The 19,759-nt window shown below is 39.5% G+C and overlaps 1 protein-coding gene across 5 annotated transcripts in view; it reads left to right on the forward strand.

Annotated features, from left to right (window-relative positions):
* Positions 1-19,759, forward strand: part of Glut1 (Glucose transporter 1) — a 204,750-nt gene that overhangs the window by 131,614 nt on the left and 53,377 nt on the right. For 4 of the 5 annotated variants that reach the window (XM_072304977.1, XM_019052167.2, XM_019052175.2 and 1 more), the window contains one exon: positions 2,825-2,916. The exons of the other annotated variant lie outside the window; for it this stretch is intronic. In XM_072304977.1, the coding sequence (XP_072161078.1) occupies positions 2,893-2,916 (24 nt within the window). In that variant the 5' untranslated portion in view covers positions 2,825-2,892. Of the gene's footprint in view, positions 1-2,824; positions 2,917-19,759 lie in introns of those variants that run through there. 5 annotated transcript variants of the gene reach the window in all.

Raw genomic sequence — 19,759 nt, forward strand, 5'->3', positions numbered from 1 at the left:
TCCCAGTTGGAGCTACGGCTCTTAAAAAAGCAACGAGAAGCTTAAAAAACGCATATTTCTCACTCGGATTAAGAAATTAGGAGTGTATTTCAGACTCTTCCGATGCGTCATCTTGATTTTCGAGCCATTTTGTACAGAAAAAAACTCTTCTTCTTACTCGAGCTGGAGTTTCCGCAACAGGCTCATTTCAGGGGAAAAGGAACAAGGAGGAAAAATAGTACACTGGGGAAAAAAACACATTGGATCTAGTGTCCAGACTCTTAAAAACATCGACAAGAAAAAATACTCCTAATTCAACCAGATTTAAGCTTAAATTAAGAACCCAGCCTCTTAATTTGAGCGGATTTCCTTTTGATTTAAGCTTAGATCTGATTGAATCAAGAGTATTTTTTCTTTTCAATGTTTTCCAGAGTCTGGACTCTAGATCCAATGTGTTTTTTCCAGCGTAGGAAAAAAGCCCTATTATCACCGTAGAAAACGCTCCTGCAATTTGGCATTCCAACTTATAGACACCCTGTAGATTCCTATAGACACCCTGTAGACTCCTCTTAACTGATCTCTTAACAGCATGCATCGCATCCACTTCCTTAACCCGTCATTGTTGACCTAGGAGACTGATCCGCGCCGTAGTGATAACGTAACACGCAGTGGCGAAACGTGATAATTGACTATCGATATTAACCCATTTAAAACTATGGGAAAGAATCGATTATTATGGTATTCGTTGCAAATACCCTGATAATCGATCTTTTTACATGTTTGAATGTCATCAATCGATACATCGCAAAGCACGACACACCACTGCCGCAAATATCGTTGCCCCCTCGACGTAAGAACTTATCTTCATGTCCTCTTAAGCCCTGTGGTCCATATAACTCCATCCTTTCGAGGGCTCATACGGGAGGGAAGGGACGCGTTTATGACAGAAAGCGATGAAATGACAGACAACGCAGCGCCGCACAGTGGATCGAGTCAAAAAGAGAGGTCGCACATGAAAGTTTTGACTAAAACTGCAAATTTTGATGTTTATTTCGTCACATTTTTAAATTTTAAGGAGTGCTCTAAGAAGAAAACTTCACGAGAAAACCAATGGAACCGCTTTTACAACCTCAAAGTTTTGAGTAAACGGAGTTATAAGCGTTTAAAATCTCTTAATGTTGTCCGACCTCTCGTATTAACTCAGTCCAGTGTGCGCCGGATCGGATCGGAGTCGGAAAGATCCTATAAGCTTCGGCATCTGATCCATCGATCTCTGTCAATCAATCAAAGGAGCGCCGCGTTTCATCTTGAGTCCCCCCCCCCCCCCCTCCCCCCGATCTCATTCCGATGGCTTCTCAAATTCCCTGTCCTCACTCAACCGCTCCCTTGAATATTTTCGCCAGTGCAATATTCCGCCGTGCCAAAGAAGAACGCCGTATGGACATTCGAGAGTTGCCAAATTTCCTCGCACGAAACGTGTATTTTTTAGGAGAGTTATGCCAATTTTTCTTTGAACTTTTCAGATATTTTAGATTACATTTCGAACAAAGTTGTCTCGAAACTTTGAAGAAAAATATTCACAATTTCCCCCCCCCCCCCCCCCCCCCTTGGTAAAAATTGGCAGTAGAATCTGTGTTCCAAAATACCAGAGACCTACAGCCGGCTGTAAGATTTCCAATAGCTTCCTTACTGAAAAAAAATTCTCGGCGTTTTTACCAAGGTCCGTTGGTACCTTTACCATCTCACTTTTTTTACCAATTATTGGTAATTTTACCAAGACAGACTGGTAAGCTTACCTAAATATCGGTATTTTTACTGGTTTTTTCAGGTAGGAATACCACTTTTATTGGTAATCAATTCTCTTTAACTTTGCCATTTTATCTCGGTAATTCTACCACAGTCGGTAAAAAATATTGGCTTTTTTACCGGGGTCCAGTAAAATTACCGAGAAAGTCAATAATTTTACCGAGATTTCTCGGTAAAATTACAAATTCCATAAATGGTAATTTTAGCAAGAAAAAACCGGGATCAAATAGAACCCTGAATTCTTGGTAATTTCACCCTTTTCTTAGTAAATACACCGACATTTTTTTCAGTGCATAGCCGGCTACATAATTTCTTATAGCCTTTCATAGCCGATGGCGATTAAGCAACAACCAGGCGATAAAGTGTATGCTAAACGTATACTAATTACGGATGCTAGGACTTGGTGGGTTTTTGCCCTACTGCTCTCTTTTTGGGCCGTAGTATCTTGATTAATTTTGCGAGGAAGACTCCGCACTTTTGATGGATGCCTGCCATTCCTAATATATTAGAGCGCCTTCAGTTTCATATGATACTGTGCAATACCTCTGGTGTGAAATAGTTGCTTCAAGCGCCGTGGCGACGCAATGCGTGAAGTATCCCTGTTAGGTTTGTAGACGCCAGTGCGTCGCCGCTCCGCTTTGTGTTAGGCTCAAATATTTAATCTGGCGGAGTCAGCGTTATTCAACTCATGATTTTGAAATGTTTGCACATCCTGTATGGATTATTCTCATTTTAATTGATGAAAAAAAATATTTATTAAAGGAAAATATAATGTGTGTTTTGTAAATAATAAGGTGGTTTCGTATCAAACTTAATGATTTCCAAAGCACACGAATTTCTACACAATTTCTTGTAGCCTTTTATAATCGATGGCGAAAAAGCAAGAGCCAGGCGATGAAGTATAAAGCCCGGCGATAGGAACTATAGCCCGTAAGTATCAGCATTCAAATCGCAAATTCCTCACACATGCAACATCTCCATTGTCGACGAAAAAATATGTAAGAATGAAAAGTAATGAAGTGTTATTTTTGTGTTTTAGGTAACTCTTAGTGCAAGAGTAATCAACCTCAGGCTCATTCTCGCGCACCACACCTCCCAGCCTTCATCATGCGGTGCTTTGGATCCGCCCGGGTGAGTGTTTCTAGATCAACCTCATTCGACCATATCAGTGATGACGTCACCACCCAACCTCCACACTCGAATCATCGCCATCTCTCGCCATCATCAGTATAGCGTAGTGTTGTTGATTTTTTCCCAAAAAAGTAATTGAAATTGAAAAAATCAATTAAAATGTAAAATGTCGATTTTTTCCCAAAAATTGATAATTCGCAGAAAAATCGAAGCCAAAAATCGATTATCCACAGAAAAATTAAAACCAAAAAATCGATAATTCAGAGAAAAATCAAAGCCAAAAAATCGGTTTTCAGGATAAGTATTGTGCCGTTCGTTTTTCTCAAATTCTCGCCTCATTCAGCGTATAATTTCACGTTCCTGAATTTGAGCGATGTCGATTGTCGATGGCTTCCTTTACTTTTAAAGAATAATATAGGCTTACTGCCTCCTCAATTATTCTAGAGCAAAATTTTTGTTCGCATGCATAAAATCTAAAAATCGATAAATTTCAATTCGTGAGTAAAAAATTGATTCAGCGGCAAAATCTCATGCCAAAAATCGATTCAATCTAATCGATTATTTTATGCAAAAAATCAACAACACTACAGTATAGCGTATTGAACATCTCACCCTGTCGACATTTGTAGTCCGTCCCGACCCGCAGTCGCACTGATATGGTCGATCGAGATGAACATTCATAAGTGTTTTTCGGGTGTCCAAACGCAATAAATACTCAGCTTAAGTCCCTGAACTGTGCCGGAGAATCACTTGAGAATTGATAGTTTCCCCATTTGAAGCCATGGTAAAAGATCGATTACTGAGGTGTTCGTTGCGGACACCCTATTTATCGATCCTCCTCCATGGGTTTAAATGTACCGCGTTAAACAGAAAGGAACCAAGCCACATCAGCTATTGCCAAATTTAATCGGCTAATTAAATATTTTACATGAAAACAGTTGTGCGGATTTTCGTGCAAATTTCAGTGAATTTTCTCCATAGCACGAAGCAAATTCCTTAAAATTTTCAAAGGGATCCGCACAAACGTTTTCTTGTAAAAAATTAAATTGCCCAGTTAAAATTGGCAATAGCTGATGTGGCTTGGTTCCTTTCTGTTGAACGCGGTCCAAACGGCAGATCAATCGATGTATCATAAAACACTCCATGCCACCGCCGTGATTTTTTTTTCATTGAAATTTCTTTTCACTTCGATGGTGAAATTCGATAGCTCGTATTTTGATTCAATTTTCGCAGATTTCTGTTGGTATATTTAAATATTAACAAGGTGGAGAAATGGTGCTGGGTCCACACCATTTCGCGGGGAAAACCAAGCCAAGAAGTTCCAAAAATTATAATTAGAGTCAAAATTAAATTTTTTTGAACTCTAAAGCGTGCTAGTACGACACTGAGGCAAGTACCATTTCTCCACCTTCTTACATACAGTTCGGGCCACTTCCTAATGTTTATTTAAATATTAATACGATAACCTACAAGTGATTCTTTGGCACAGGATTGACAGTCTTGCTTATGCAAGAGCTTTTTGACTCGCATGCTCTGAGTATAACGGGGAATATCATCCTCCAAAAGCTGTCATCGCTCATTCACAATTCGACCAGAGGCATGATCATCAGTGTACCTTGTCAGTTTGTCTCGTATTTACCTCCCAGTCAGAGCCATCATTGTTTGGCGTAAAAATAACCAGCTTTAGTTGATATACTTCAATGTTTGTTTTAATCTACTTCAAATCATGCCTTCAATTAAGTGGCATGGAAGGTAAGTGGGATAAGTGAAGTTTTTGCTATCACAAGAAATACGTGTTCAAAGATTCATAAACACACGGAGCCTTATGGCGGGAAGAAAGTTCAAACTCACTTCTTGGTGCCTAAAAATTGGGTATTAGTATAGTGAATCTGTCACGGAACATATTTCAAGACTAATTGGACGTATTTCTATCAAACGGAACTAAGCGCCATCGGAGGAGGAAGGTAGAGGGGGGCTTGGATTGGCGGCGGAATCGGGCGTCGGGCTCATTCCGTTCTATACTCGCAATGCTTTCCATGGCGCTTAGTTCCGTTTGGCAGAACGCGCTATCTGGCATTCTAAATTCCTCAAAAGGAACTCAAATTGGCGCTTAGTTCCGTTCGACAGAAATACGTCCAATTGTAGATAAAATCATCAATACCTGAATTTTTCCAAAAACTGCACTTTTCCCACTTGTCTTTAATGTACTTCAATCGTTGTTGAATATTTGTAGTTCTAGTATTCTTTGTTTCAGTGTTTGATTTTCCTCTTTTTTGTCTCATGTTTAGGTATTTTTATCATTTTTTCAATGGACCACTAGACAGGGTACGAATTTTAGCATTCTAATACATGTTTCCGAACCAAAATTTCACGTAGAACACGATTCGCGCAACAAAAGTTACTGAAACCAACTCTTAGCGAAGATATTAACGTTTTTATTTCACATTAGTTACGAGGAATTTGAACTGGCCGCTCACAAGAAACTCAAAGCTCTACGTGAGTCAAATCGCGCACTACAATGGTTTCAGCAAGCTTCTCAATCGAGCAATGTTCATTTCCCACCATGTGTTGTTCAAACTATAAGTAATTTGCTATAGCTGAGCCAAAGCGTCAAGATTGAGGTTGCCAGATTTTTATATCGCTGAGACGTTTATGATAACGTATAGCGCGCGATGTGAATGACGTAGAGCATTGAGTTTTCATGAGCGGGTGGTTTCAATTCACGCATCAAGAATCATTAAATATGTTCGTAAGGAGTTAACTTCGGTAATTTTCGTTGTGCGTATCGTGTTCTACGTGAAATTTTGGTTAGGAAACATGTATCAGAATGCTTAAATTCGTACCTTGTCTAGTGGTCCATTGTTATTTGAATCATTTCAGTTCGCCGCTACTAATTTTAAAATGCGCGCGCGCTTGTGTTCAGCTTGACGCCTCCCGACATTCAGCCAGGTGGGGGCCGGGACTCCAATGTCACCATTGTCACCCCGCCTTCCTCTGGATATTACATGAAAATTTTCATTTCTGAAAACACTTTCACGCTGAAGAACCGGAAACACGTGACTCGGACAAAGATTCCAGGTTTTAACCCTCGTTTTCTTGCCGTTATATAGTTTCCTTGACGGATTACAGCGCTCTCCAAATTATTTTCCCCGAACCTCGTAGTAAGGCACTTAAGGCAGGTTAAGTGCCTCTATCACTCCGTGCTCGTAATTCCATTGAAGGTGCTTATGTTTATACTTGATCGAATCCGGGGTCCACAACTTTGATCCAGTGGCGTGGCGTGCTTCGCGATATATCGATTGATCTGTCATTTAAACCTATGGAAAAGGATCGATAAACAGGGCACCTTTATAATCGATTCTTAACCATATCTTCAAATGGGAGAATATCGATAATCGATCATTCACGCTTCGCCAAAGCTTTGATCGGATTTTCTTACGGTTTACGCGGGCCAAGTTCTTTCGAAGAATTCCGGGTGAACCCATGTAGTCAAAGGATAAGCTCATTTTTGACTTCCTCGAACCCGCTTAAACGGAGCTGAAGTTAGCTCGGCCGTGTCCAGTTCGCGGAATTACTTTAGCCAAAGTTCAGGGCAAGTCTATGTTAACGATGACGAAGTTCTACGCTTGCATCTGGTATTATGTTTCTGGCCTATTTGGTTAAACCGTAGATTTTAGGACTTTGCCAGGGCTTGATTCTTGTTTCTGCTTAAGACTTTTTTCATCGGTTCGTTGAAAGCTTTGCCGCCACCTCTTTCGCGTATTTCATCGTTTCCCAGACGAGAAACGTATCTGAAGTCGAGCGTTGCGGAATCGACACGAGTGATTCAATTTTTCACAAGAATATCAATCGTCGAAGTGCGAAATCATGTATCTCCGTTTGCGACGTTACAGATCTCCTTCCATACCGGCGGCGTGACGTGCATTGCGATATATCGATTATTCTGCTCTTTAAACCTATAAAAATTGATCGATAAACAGGGCGTTTGCAACAAACGCCTTAACAATCGATTCTTTACCATAGTTTCAAATGGGGATCATCGATAATCGACCATTCACGCCTCGCCACTATTCCATCACTTAATTTTTTCTTTGGAAAGCTTATCAATATATTTTCTTGGAAATTTCCTCGATTTTTATTCTCTGTTAGTTGAATATCCAATGTATCTTTCAAAATATAAAGTTGTCCAGTTCTTCTTCGAAATGAGAAAGTAGGAGCGGAAATTTTGAAACACCGCGATGGAGATCAGTGATTTCACACTGTGGATATCAATATGTCTTTGCAAAGTCTGTACAATAACTTGCGTACTTTGGCGCGTGAACAGAAAATTTTCAGTTGAGTATTCTCAACAGTTTCCCGCAGTATAAACACATTTTACGAGTTGAAATGTTACAACCTCGTACCTCGTTTCTGGGTTTTCGAATCTCCACTTCTTCTTAATTCCATCGAAGGAGAGCCAACCAACCTCTTGCTAAAAAATGTTACAAAATATTCTTCACGTAAAGAAGAAGAATCAGAGTTGTTTTCAACAGATGACATTGAGCATTTTTCCTTTTAACAAATAAATTATGACGGAAAGTCTGCGGCGCGGCGTCGCGAGTCGAGATACAAGCTTCTGCTGTTAAACTCAGAGTTCTTTTCAATGTATGATGTTGAGCATTTTTCCTTTTAACAAATAAATTATGACGTTAAGTCTGCGGCGTCGCAAGCCGAGATACGCGCTGTATGTATGAGCCGCTTTTACGGCGCGCTAGGGCGCTCTGCGACGCCTACTCTCCACAGGAATCTGTCATGGTAGAGATCTTCCGGAAGCTGCACGGAAAAAAATAAATTGCTGATTCAACAATTCAATTGCTAAAAACAGTGAGTGCAATGTTTCAACGTAGATTGTACAACAAAAAAATGCTACTCTAACCACATTGTAAACTAATTTAACCACGAGGGTGGTTAAAGTAGCATTTTTTTGTTGTAAAATCTACGTTGAAACATTGTTTCACTGTTTTTAGCAATTGAATTGTTGAATCAGCAATTTATTTTTTTTCCGTGTGGCATCTCTCCATCTCTTCACGGATGGCCCTACCCACACCGTTTGGCTAGATACGCGCGTTTCTTGGTTGCGAGATACGCGCTTCTGCTGTTAAAATCAGAGTTATTTTCAATATATGATGTTGAGCATTTGTCCTTTTAACAAATAAATTATGACGGGAAATCTGCGGCGCCGGCATCGCGAGCCTTGATACGCGCTTCTGCTGTTTCACCGTCGAGTTTCTATCTCCCCCTTTCAGCCTGGCGTTAATCAGGAGCGAAGCTGGGAATTTAATTTCGAGTTCACCTCGCGCAATCAGTCAAATGTAACGCGGAGACAGAGGAATCATAATCAGAGTAAATTCAATTTTCCATTCGTCTACCTCTGTTTCTTTCTCTTCGACGCCGGCGTCAGATCCGAGCACGGTCAGGTCGTGTGTTCGCAACGAAATATATTATGAGAATGTCGAAAAATTAATATCTCTCCGCGGAGACAAAAGCGAGTCATCAACGTTTTTTCATGTATTTTTTATTATTATTAAACAGAAAGTGGATTTAAAAGTGAGCAATCAGTGCTTGAACCAAAGAGTTTTTTTTTTTTTTATTTAAAGTAGAGTCGCGACTGATTATTTTTTCCTCTTTATCTTTTTCCGTCAGTGACAATCGTCTTTATGTAGCATTTTCAATCCTTTTACCTCCTCAGTTTCTCAACGAAGTTTTGCCTCTCAGTGCGCTTTCAGCAATGTCGTGGCGTGCTTTGCGATTAATCGATTGATCTGCCATTGAAACCGATGGAAAAGTATCGATAGAAAGAGTTTTCGCAACGAACATCTCAACAATTGATTCTTTACAATGGCTTCAAATGGGTAAATGTCGACAATAATCGATCATTCACGCCTCACCCTTGTTCTGGTTCTTTCTGCCAAAAAAGTCACTTTATAGTCTTTTATAGTCTTATGGAGAATTTGTTTTTTGTCTCGTCTAGAAGTGCTGAAAGAGCTGATTTCACAGTATTTTTTACAATTTTTTTCTGACTGGGAAGTAGTATAAAACTAGATTCAAAAGTGAGGAAATGCACCGCCTGATGATGCCATAATGCGGCATTTCCCATATAAAGACACGTATTTTAGCAGATTAGATAATTTTGTCATATCTTCTCAAATAATTGTTCAATTCATGAACCAAAGGCATCCTCGTGTTCAGTTCACTCAGAAGTTTCCACTGAATTACAAAATTCATCATTTCAGACACCTGCAAATTCTCCATTGTTTTAAAATTAAGTTGTATGCTTAGGAAGTGTTGAACAGTACATATGAAGACGTTGATTTTTTTTTTTATTTTTATTACTTTTTATTGAAATGGAGATTGGTTTAGTTGAGCTCTTGGTATTCATAACCCCTTCTGAATAATTAAAGGTGGTTGAGGAGGCTCCATTTCCTTTTAATCAAGGTTTAAAAAAGCCGAGTTGAGTAAAGCCAAATCTCCCTCGTGGTTCAAAGTAAACGCTTAAATCCGAACGAAGCCTATCTTAGGAGGCCTAAGTGGAAATAGTATTGAATAATAAATGGACAGCATTTAGCGAAAGCTATCTTTCAGCAATGCGACGTTTCAGGATTTCGTCTTGTTTTTCAGCTTTTTCCGGAGGGAGCTCTAGACCATCGCTCGCAGAAATCGTTTTTTACTGTATTTAAATATCTGCGGCCGAGTGCACAAAAAGCCATTCAGACGTTAAAAAATCTTCGTTTATGTTCCATTTTTTAAAAGGAAGACTAATCCAAATGATCCCTAACAATTTTGTTGCGTTCTTATATAATGAGTGCAGAATCTTCACAGCAAATTTCAGTTTTAGCTTTCGGTCAGTTTTCTTTAAAGAAAATTGAGCATGGACCTAACATATATCAATCTAAGATGAGCGTTTTTAGACTATATACAGCTATCGGTATTTTATACGGAGAAATTTTATAAAGACGAAGTCGGTCGATTGTCGTCGCATGTTTTGAGTGTCTCAAATCATAATTTAAAATGTTAAGCATAAGCTCTGGATGAAGGCCCATTCCTGAAGATCCAGCCCTACAGGCTCCAATAATGGAGATGTTGCATGTGTGAGGAATTTGCGATTTGACTGTTGATTCTTATGTAAAAGTTAACGAGGAACACGATGGTCCCACTGGTTTTCTCTGTAATCATTTCCCGAGCTCAAAAAAAGCTTTCGAAGTGAGGCCAAAATGGAGGGGATATCCCGCCCTACCCTGAGAGTCCACCTCTACATCAAGACAAACTATCCATGTAAAGATAGGGAGCAAATACATTGACAGGGCTGCCACTTTATTTGGGGACTCTAAAACTGAAAACACGGCATTACTGCTAATGTATTTGCTCCCAATCTTTGCATGAAGAGTTCGTCTTGATGTGGACGTGGACTCTCAGGATAGCGTGGGATATCCCCTCCATTTCGGCCTCAACTTGAGAGCTTCTTTTGAGCTTGGGAGTTGATTCCAGAGGAAACCAGTGGCACCATCGTGTTTCTCGCGAACTTTTACGTAAGAATCAACAGTCAAATCGCAAATTCCTCACACATGCAACATCTTTATCGTGGAAAGAAAAGTTTTGCCCACCAGAAATTGCTCTTGGGCAGTATTTCACAATTTTGTCCATCTTTTTCGGGCAAAGTCAAACCAACCAGTCATATCCACATTGTGTACACATCAAGTTTAAACATTTTTAATAGGAATAAGGAGGTTTTCGATCGACATAAGAATCAACTTTTACATAAGAATCATTAGTCAAATCGCAAATTTCTCACACATGCAACATCTCCATTCCGAGGTATATTCAGCGGACACGGAAAATCCGAAGGGTTAATTTGACAACGCTGAATCCGGTTCCGGTCGGGGCTGAAGTTAGATGCGCCTAATTTTGTTATGGTTCCTTGTAGCGGAAAGTTCACAAAACACACACCTTAGACAACCGCGGCGCTCCGCCAGGATGCAAATCAACAAAAAGGAGACAAAGCACCCCCGGGAGGGACAGGGGTGGGGCAGATCAGGGGGCTCCAAGGGGGATGCGCGAGAAGAGATTTGTTTAAGCAGTTGCTGAGAAATCCCCGTTGTCAAACCGCTGGGGAAAATTTCAAAGCTTCTCTCCCTGGTGGCCTGCAAAATGACGCTTCGTCTACTGAGCGAACTCGCGCTGGATTCAGGTTGGAATAGTCGAGCGGGCTGATTATTGAAATCGACAGACAAAGCTATAGATAAAAAACGTAGGGAGTATGGAGCGATTCTAGTGGTTGAAATGGCCGATGGCCCGAAAATTGACGCCTCGTCTACTCAGCGAATTCGCGCCGGATTCATAGGTTTCTGCGAAAAGCTGTCCAAATACTGGTTCCTCAAGATAAAATGAAGTGTAATAGGTTGATCGATTATCAAATCCATCTTATCGTTACTTCAGATCCATCTTAAGTCAATTGTTTTTCTCGCAAAGGTACCTTACGGCTCCCAAGGTATTTTTCTGCACCAAACAGCATACCTCATCGAGGAAAAACTGTGCTCCTACGCGCTTTTCCCCTCTTCATCGAGATTTTCAGCTTTATGCTGAATTTTTAACGCACGTTGGCAAAAAACTCCAACATATTATTTTTCCTCCTTGTTCAAATCCGGCAAGGCGGTGCGAAATGGGCCCGGAGGAATTTCGCAAACTCCGCACACCGCCGGGGAGGTTAGGCAAAAAGTAAACACAAAGCAGCGTCTGGTCGGGTAGTGTGTACACATGGCGTTACATATTCGCGCCTTCAATTCCGCCACTACGCAACCTAGCAACTCCTTATTTTCCCCCATCCCTTAAGCGACCCTCACGAGCCTTGCATCTTGCATTGGTGTCACCCTGTGGCGAGGTGTGAATGATCGATTATCGATATTTCCTCATTTGAAACCATGATAAAGAATCGATTATTAAGGGGTTCGTTGCGACCACCTTCTTTATCGATCCTCATCCGTAGGTTTAAATCACAGATCAATCGATATGTCGCAAAGCACGCCACGCCTGTGGTAGCATCGGTGAAAAACCGCCTAAATTTTCATGTTTATAAGTGTATCGAGGTTTTTGAACGAGTCTTAGCTTTGAATATTTTGAACAGCTCTGCAAACATGCTTTTTGCGTGTCTCGGAGAGCAAACTTATTTTTTCGCGGTCTCTCAGGTGTTCTGCTGTGCTAAGGAAAATCGCCGTATGAACCTTCAGGCGTTGCCAAATTTTGATTGATAGAACACGAATTTCCTAGTAAACTCATTAATATTTTTCTTCCAATTTTTCAGATCATATTATTTGCAATTTTATCTGAAGTTCCTGAAAATTTCAAGGAAAAATATTCATAACTTGCCTCAAAAATAAAACATTTTATCGAAGGAAATTTGGCAACTCTCGAATGTTCATACGGCGTTTTTCCTTAGCACGCCAGTGTTATGCAAATCCCTGAATCATTTTCTAGCAGTGCGTTTGCTTGTTTGAGGTGTGCGTTCAAACGAAGAAGTTGTCTCTGAAAGGGAATAAGTCCACTCTCAGATAAGCCGTGGGTCCCATATAAGTACAAGTGTTTTGGAGCTCATCTTAAAACGGGCGTGTACCCTTTTAGAAACGTTCCGTTCGGTCGCTCCTCTGACGTTAGGCTGCAACTCTTTTTCCACGTGAGCCTTTGGAAAAACAGTCAGTGGCGTGACGTGCTTTGCGATATATTTTTTGATCTGCCATTTAAACTTATCGAAAAGGATCGATAAACAGGGTGTTCGCAACGAACACCGCAATATCGAACCTTTACCACAGCTTTGAATGGGGAAAAATCGATAATCGATCATTCAGGCTTCGCTACTGCATGGAGTGTATACAGACAGTAGGATTTATACCGAAGTCTTCACAGGAACACTGGAAAAAAAAAAACACATTGGGTCTAGAGTCCAGACTCTTGAAAACATTGACAAGAAAAAATACTCTTGATTCCATCGGATTTTTGCTTGAATCAAAACGAAATCCGCTTAAATTAAGAGGCTTGGTTCTTGATTTAAGCTAAATCCTGATTGAAACAAGAGTACTTTTTCTTGTCGATGTTTTTAAGAGTCTGGACTCTAGATCCACCGTGTTTTTTCCAGTAAGCGGTAGATTGCGCGGCAACTTAGATCTTTGTAGAAGCTGACGTTGAAAATTTGCCAAGGGACGATGATAGCACATCTAGGGTGTAAGAAAAGGTAGATTTCGCCAGGTGGGAGTGGTAGATTCCGCTCAGGCCTTTAACTGGGAAATTTAATTATTTACAAGCGAACGTTTGTGCGAATTCCTTTGAAAATTGTAAAGAATTTGCTTTGTACTATGCAGAAAATTCACTGAAATTCACTCAAAAATCCGCCCAAACATCTTAATATCTAATTTGAAAAATAGAATGAAATTGTGAATCAACCACTGTACTAATTGCGAGGGGCGTTGGTTCATTTGAAAGGTGTTGTTCTCAATGCTTCGGGAAAACTATAAATTATTTTCTGGGGTTCGTCCCCGATTTTTAAATCCCTAAAAACTCATAAATTGGATGAGGGGAAGTGGGGGTTTTTTGTTTTTTGTTTTTCGGAAAAGTTTTGTTGCTACGCATCTTACTTTACTGTTTGCTGTCTTTTTATCATCTGTTTTCATTCAACAATCATCATTAAGTGAGGTTACTTCCAACACTCAACTGCCATCAACTTACATTTTTCTTTTCCCGCGTTTTTTTTTTACGGTTTTTCATGATTGGTTCCATTTTTTTCCTATTGCCAATTTTTCCTCATTAAGTCAATAACCTCCAAGTTTTTTTTCTCATTTCCGATCAGAACTTTTCACGCTGTTTCTTTTCAATGTGTATAAATATGTTTATTATTAATTTCCATTTTCATTTCATCCTTTTTCTTCTGATTTATTTTTTTTAATTTAAAAATTGAACTTTTCAGTTATGATTTTGTTAAAATAATAATAATTTTTACTAATTTTAATTTTAAATTTAACAGTTGTTATGAGTGAAATTTTCAATGACCGAGGCGGTCGTCCTCCAAAACGTGGTCGCGTTTTCCAGAATTCTTCGCATGTTCGTTTAGTGAAGCAAGAACTTAACTCTGTTATTAGTATAGAAAATCAAAGTTTCATTTCTTCATTTCGGAAGTATAAAATTGATGATCAGAACTTTCCGTATGGAGAATCGGGATGGGATCCATCTTTGATTCATAATGGTCCTCGGAAGCAAAAGGAACGCAATAAACTTACAATGCGTCAATTTGCCTGCCATAGGCTTGCTGTCAGAGAAGATTTTTCTCATGTACACCAAGCAAAGAAACTCTTTCAGCAATATTTAGTTGATACTTATGTTAGAATTGAAAGTGACCGCCTGGACTACGTCCGTCAAAATCAATCAAAATTGCGTGTAGAACACTATAAAGGTTTACAGGATTTTGTCGTCAATAAATCACGTCTTTCTAATTCTACTACAGGAAAAGTTGTAATCTTACCGTCTACATTTCAAGGGAGCCCACGCAACCTTGCTCAACGCTATCAGGATGCGATGGCAATGGTTCGAAAAGAAGGAAAACCAGATATATTTTTGACATTTACATGTAATCCCAACTGGCCGGAAATCAAAAACGAACTTAAAAACGGTGAAAAACCATGTGATCGTCCCGATATCGTTTCACGTGTTTTTCGATGCAAATTGGATGAATTAAAAAATGATATTCTAATATGTTATATTTATTCTCTCAAAAAAATAATTAGACCCGATTCAAAGACAAAACAGAAAATTAAATGAAAATAAATAAAAAAAAAAAAAAACATGTGAAAGTGAAAAGTATACAAGAAAAATAAGGGGCTGCGAAGCAGCCCCATAAGCCCCTAGTTTTCATTAAAACATTAAATCGCCCCGTTAAATTTAGCAGTAGCAGAAGCGCGTATCTCGGTTTGCGACGCCGCAGACTTACCGTCATAATTTATTTGTTAAAAGGAAAAATGCTCAACTTCATATATTGAAAATAACTCTGATTTTAACAGTAGAGGCGCGTACCTAGGCTCGCGACTCCGCAGACTTCCCGTCATAATTGATTTGTTAAATGGAACGCTCAACGTCATATCTTAAAAACAACTCTGTTTCTTCTTCTTTACGTGCAGAATATTTTGTAAAATTTTTGGCAATTTGATTTGGCCTGGTTCCTTTCTACTTAAGGTGCACTGGAAAAAAAAAACACATTGGATCTAGAGTCCAGACTCTTGAAAACATTGACACGAAAAAATACTCTTGATTCAGTCAGATTTTTGCTTAAATCAAAAGGAAATTCGCTCAAATTAAGAGGCTTGATTCTTGATTTAAGCAAAAATCCAATTGAATCAAGAGTATTTTTTCTTGTCGATGTTTTTAAGAGCTTGGACTCTAGGTCCAATGTGTTTTTTTTCCAGTGCGGTCCAAATATTAGTCCCTTATTTTAAGATGTAGTCCATTATTTTGACCGCGAAACACGCCGAAATAATGCTGAATTTCAGCAGTGTAGAGCTCAAGTATCCGTCACTTTCGCTGTTTGTTAGCCCTCACCTGTATCCACCTGTGAGAACTCACCACGCGACACAGGGCGGGCGCTTGACGCGCCCCTTTGACCTGGATCCCGGTAGCTGTGAGTTCCCTGCGTTCCCGACGACCGTAATTAAAACGTTCGAGCGGCGGTGGCGCCGCACAGTGGATCGAGTTAGAAGGAACGGACAAAATTTGGAAACTTTAAAAGCTTATACCTTCGTTTATAGAAAACTTTAACAACTTTTAAAATTTTAAGGTAAACAGGGTGTCTACAAGTTCGGAAATAGTACTGATTTTTCAAGGGCGGTCCGGAAGTACTAAAAAAGTGCGGAAATTCTGCAAGAAAGTCCGGAATATCATTTTTGTCGCAATTTGAGCGGGAAATTCAAATTTTTCGAATTCCGTCAGTTAAAGGTATCGAAAAAGTACTGAATTTTTTTGTTGAGGAGGTACTGAATTTCTTGGGAATGTACTGAAAAAATTCTGTAAAAGGACTGATTTTTGACCAGCCTGTTTTAGTAGACACCCTGGGTAAAAGTGGTTTCCTCGTGAAAGTGTCTTCTAAAAGCACCCTTTGAAATTTAAATTGTGACAAAATAATTCGTCCAAACATTTCATTTCCGACCTCTCTAATTGACTCAATCCACTGTGCGGCGGCGCACCGAAAACGTTGACGCCTCCAGCGGAGGCCCCGGGAGCTTAAACCCGGGGATAAAAGACGTTTAAACCCCCTCCCACCCTCCAACCCTGCGGTAACTCCGACACAGACTATATCAAGCTGGTTTAGCATCGTGTACTCGTATGTGTCACTTTGTTTACGGGGCGGAAAGTTCGCTTATTCCGCGGGACTCCACCTCTGCCGTCCCATGGAATAGCACCGTATGAACACCCAAGAGTTGCCAAATTTCCTCAGACGAAACATGTATTTTTGAGGAGAGTTATACATGTTTCGCCTTAAAATTTTCAGATATTTTAGATTAAATTGCGAGCGAAATTGTTTGAAAAATTTTTCGGAAAATGTTCACAATTTTCTCAGAAAATTCGTTTTTTATCGAAGGGAGTACGGCAACGTCCGACGGCTCATACGGTGTTCTTCCTTAGCAAGGCAGGTCTCCACCACCGCACCGCGCTATGTCGTCTAATCGCTCGATTCTTGTGAGACGGCTGTCCCCCCCCCCCCCCCCATCCACCCCCACGGTTGTAAATGAGATTATTCACACGCACCTCCTTCCCCGCTGCCCCGAACGTGTATCCGGTGTAGCCATGGTGTCTAGACCGGGAAAAACGGAGAAAATCCGGGATTCGCCAGGGAATTAGAAATTTCAGGGAAAATGGAGATGTTGAGTGTGTGAGGAATTTGCAAATTGACTGTTGATTCTTATGTAAAAGTTCGCGAGAAACACGACGGTTCCTCTGGTTTTCTATAAAATTAACTCCCAAGCTCCAAAAAAAGCTCTCACCAATCAGTATTCTCCTTTGATAAATTGATACATATTTTTTTCCGATTGATTTAAATGATAATAATCAATGCAGAGTGTGCAAACATTTCAAAATCATGAGTTACAAAACGCTGACTATGCGAATATAAATATTAAAACCTAACAGAGCGGAGCGGCGTGCTGCCAGCGCGAGAGGCTCACTGGCGCCTACAAACCTAAGTGGATACTTCACGCATTGCACAATGCTTGAAGTATCCACTTACGTTTGTAGGCGCGTTCCGCGCTTGCCGCCCGCCCGCCGTGCGGCGGCGGCGCCTGAAGCAACTTTTTCACGACAGAGGTGTTGCACAGTATTATTCGAAATTGAACGTATTGAGAATGACAGGCATCCTTTAAAAGTACAGATCTTTCCTCGCAATAAAATCAAGATACTTATCGTACACAGGAAAAATCTAAGAGCCTTTAGCTGAGGCAAATATAGAGGTTTATTCGGTTCAGGTATAACAAGGTGGGAATTTCTTGAAAGATAATTAAGTCCTGTTACACCAAAGAGGTGTAGAGAGTTTTAGTGGATTTTGTCTCATGGAATTGACGCTCCCCCATTTTTACCAAAACTCTCAACTATATATTATTCTCCGTTGGAGCAAACAGTCAAAACAAAAAAACAAGCAAACCCTCATTCTTCCAAGACATTATACATTTTCATCCAAAAACGTCGTGAGCAATGGTCGTTTGTATTTACATGTGGGCCAATTAACTTTGGGTCTCAACTGGCACGTGGACCAAAACTCCCGTGCCGAAAAAACGCGTGGACGTAAATTACTGAAGAAACAGGTGCGCGGACAAAAACGTTGACAAATGCCTTAACCCTACAGTGCCAGTCCAATCAAGGTGCATATCATCCGTAAAATTCATCCGACGGATTTGTGTTCATTCCGCTGTGGTCAAGCTTGTGAAGAATTAAGTCAAAAATAGAACAGCGTTGCCAAGCTGAGCGGAACCTAAAGTAGGGAGACACTGGCGCGAACTTCGCGGTCTCAAACTGAACACAAGCGTACATTATTAGAAGTTCTTTTAATTATTTTTCAACCTGTCTTTCGTTAATTTATGATTTTTGCTTTTTTTCTCAGCTGTTCAGTTAATTGTTATTTTTTACGTAAAGCAAGCAGAGGTCGAGGAAAGTAAAAGTATTTTTTATTCTGAAAATGTTCATTAAATTTAAAATGCAGTGATATGAACAATGCATGAAATGATAGAGGCCGACTGAAAACATAACATTTTTTGCCTGTTCTGTTTGAAAGAGATCAAGAATAATAGCATATCATATCATCGAGTCTGAAAGGATGGAATTTAAATTTAATTTAAAATTCATAAAAGATCAGAAAAATAAGAAATCCATTTACTTTCCTTGATCTCAACAAAGTATCTAGCTTACAGTTTGTCATCAAGTGTATTTACTTATGCTATTTTTCATCTTATTTTCAATTTATGTTCACATTTTAGACTACTTCCAGATTAACTCTCTAATTTTAGTAAATTTCATTGACGTTTAGATGGCACAAGTACAAATGGGTCATTGTGCGTTTTAAAACTTCTGCTCTTATTTTATTTTCAAAAGAAGATCGACCACAGAAGATCGATTCTTGGATGAAGCATACATGTATTTACGTATAATGACGCCGTTATATACCGAGGCCAACAATAAGTTTGTTTTCTTATCTGGAAATTTTTATGAAGTGACACGGAACATTTGGACCGTATTTTTTTTATTAAGGAATTACTATTGCGGGCTCATCCATAACGCACCTATCTGCACACGGAAACTATTGGCACACATGTTTTTCCCCCTGACGGAGCCGGATGTAGTAATTTCTTAATACAAAATACAATCCATGTAATACAGATCATTTATTACATTGATCTCATACACGAAAACTCAAAAGTAAACCGTTCTTATGCTTATACCCAAAAAAACGGTTTTGCTTGGGTGTTACAGACTTTCATTTAATACGTAGTAGTTTTTTCATTGAAAGCGAGCTAAAACCAATTATGTGAACCAGATTCCTTCGTGTAGATAGGTCTTTTCATTGATGTGCCAGAAATTTAAGTTCCCTATTGCAAAAAATTGTGCGCCTGCATTATGATGCTCATGCAATACGCACATCCGCTGAACAAGTATAGTCACATCTAGGCTATAATACATTCAACCAGAGGTTTCCATCGAGCCTTTTGAACAGATTTTGCAGGGCATGCTTCTAACCTTGTTTATTCTCATCCTTGATTCACCCGTTCTACATCTTCATGTACGAGCCCCGAAGCCAAATGTACTAATTACAAAAAGAAAGAAACTTAAACAAAAAGACATCATCAACATTAACCTTTACTCATTGCCCGCGGCGATAATTGTCATTTGTTGGTTTACTTTTGAAAATAAAGTATGAGAAGAATTGTTAAAGTTGTAGTTTAATTTACATGTCGTTGTACTGTAGTTATCGTTGTTATGCATTTAACTACCATGAAATAATCGATTTGACAGGACATCAGCGGCTGTTTGCTTTCAATTGTAAGGAGAACTTTCCAACCATATTTTTTTCAATTTCTTTAAAATTTGTGCAAGAGCATCGGAGAGATTTCAACACTTTTATATTATTTTCCTAGACATAATCCTATCAGGAAAATTAGTGAGCCAAAAAAAAAAAAAATGGGAGAAAATATGCAGAAAATTACACTCGAACAAATTTTGACATTTAAATGATATTTTCACTCTTTGTGCACCCAACTCTGGAGAAAAGTGTACTAGATACAGAGTCCAGACT

The sequence above is a fragment of the Bemisia tabaci genome, chromosome 10 (genome assembly GCF_918797505.1).
Source record: "Bemisia tabaci chromosome 10, PGI_BMITA_v3".
NCBI classification, from domain to species: domain Eukaryota; kingdom Metazoa; phylum Arthropoda; class Insecta; order Hemiptera; family Aleyrodidae; genus Bemisia; species Bemisia tabaci.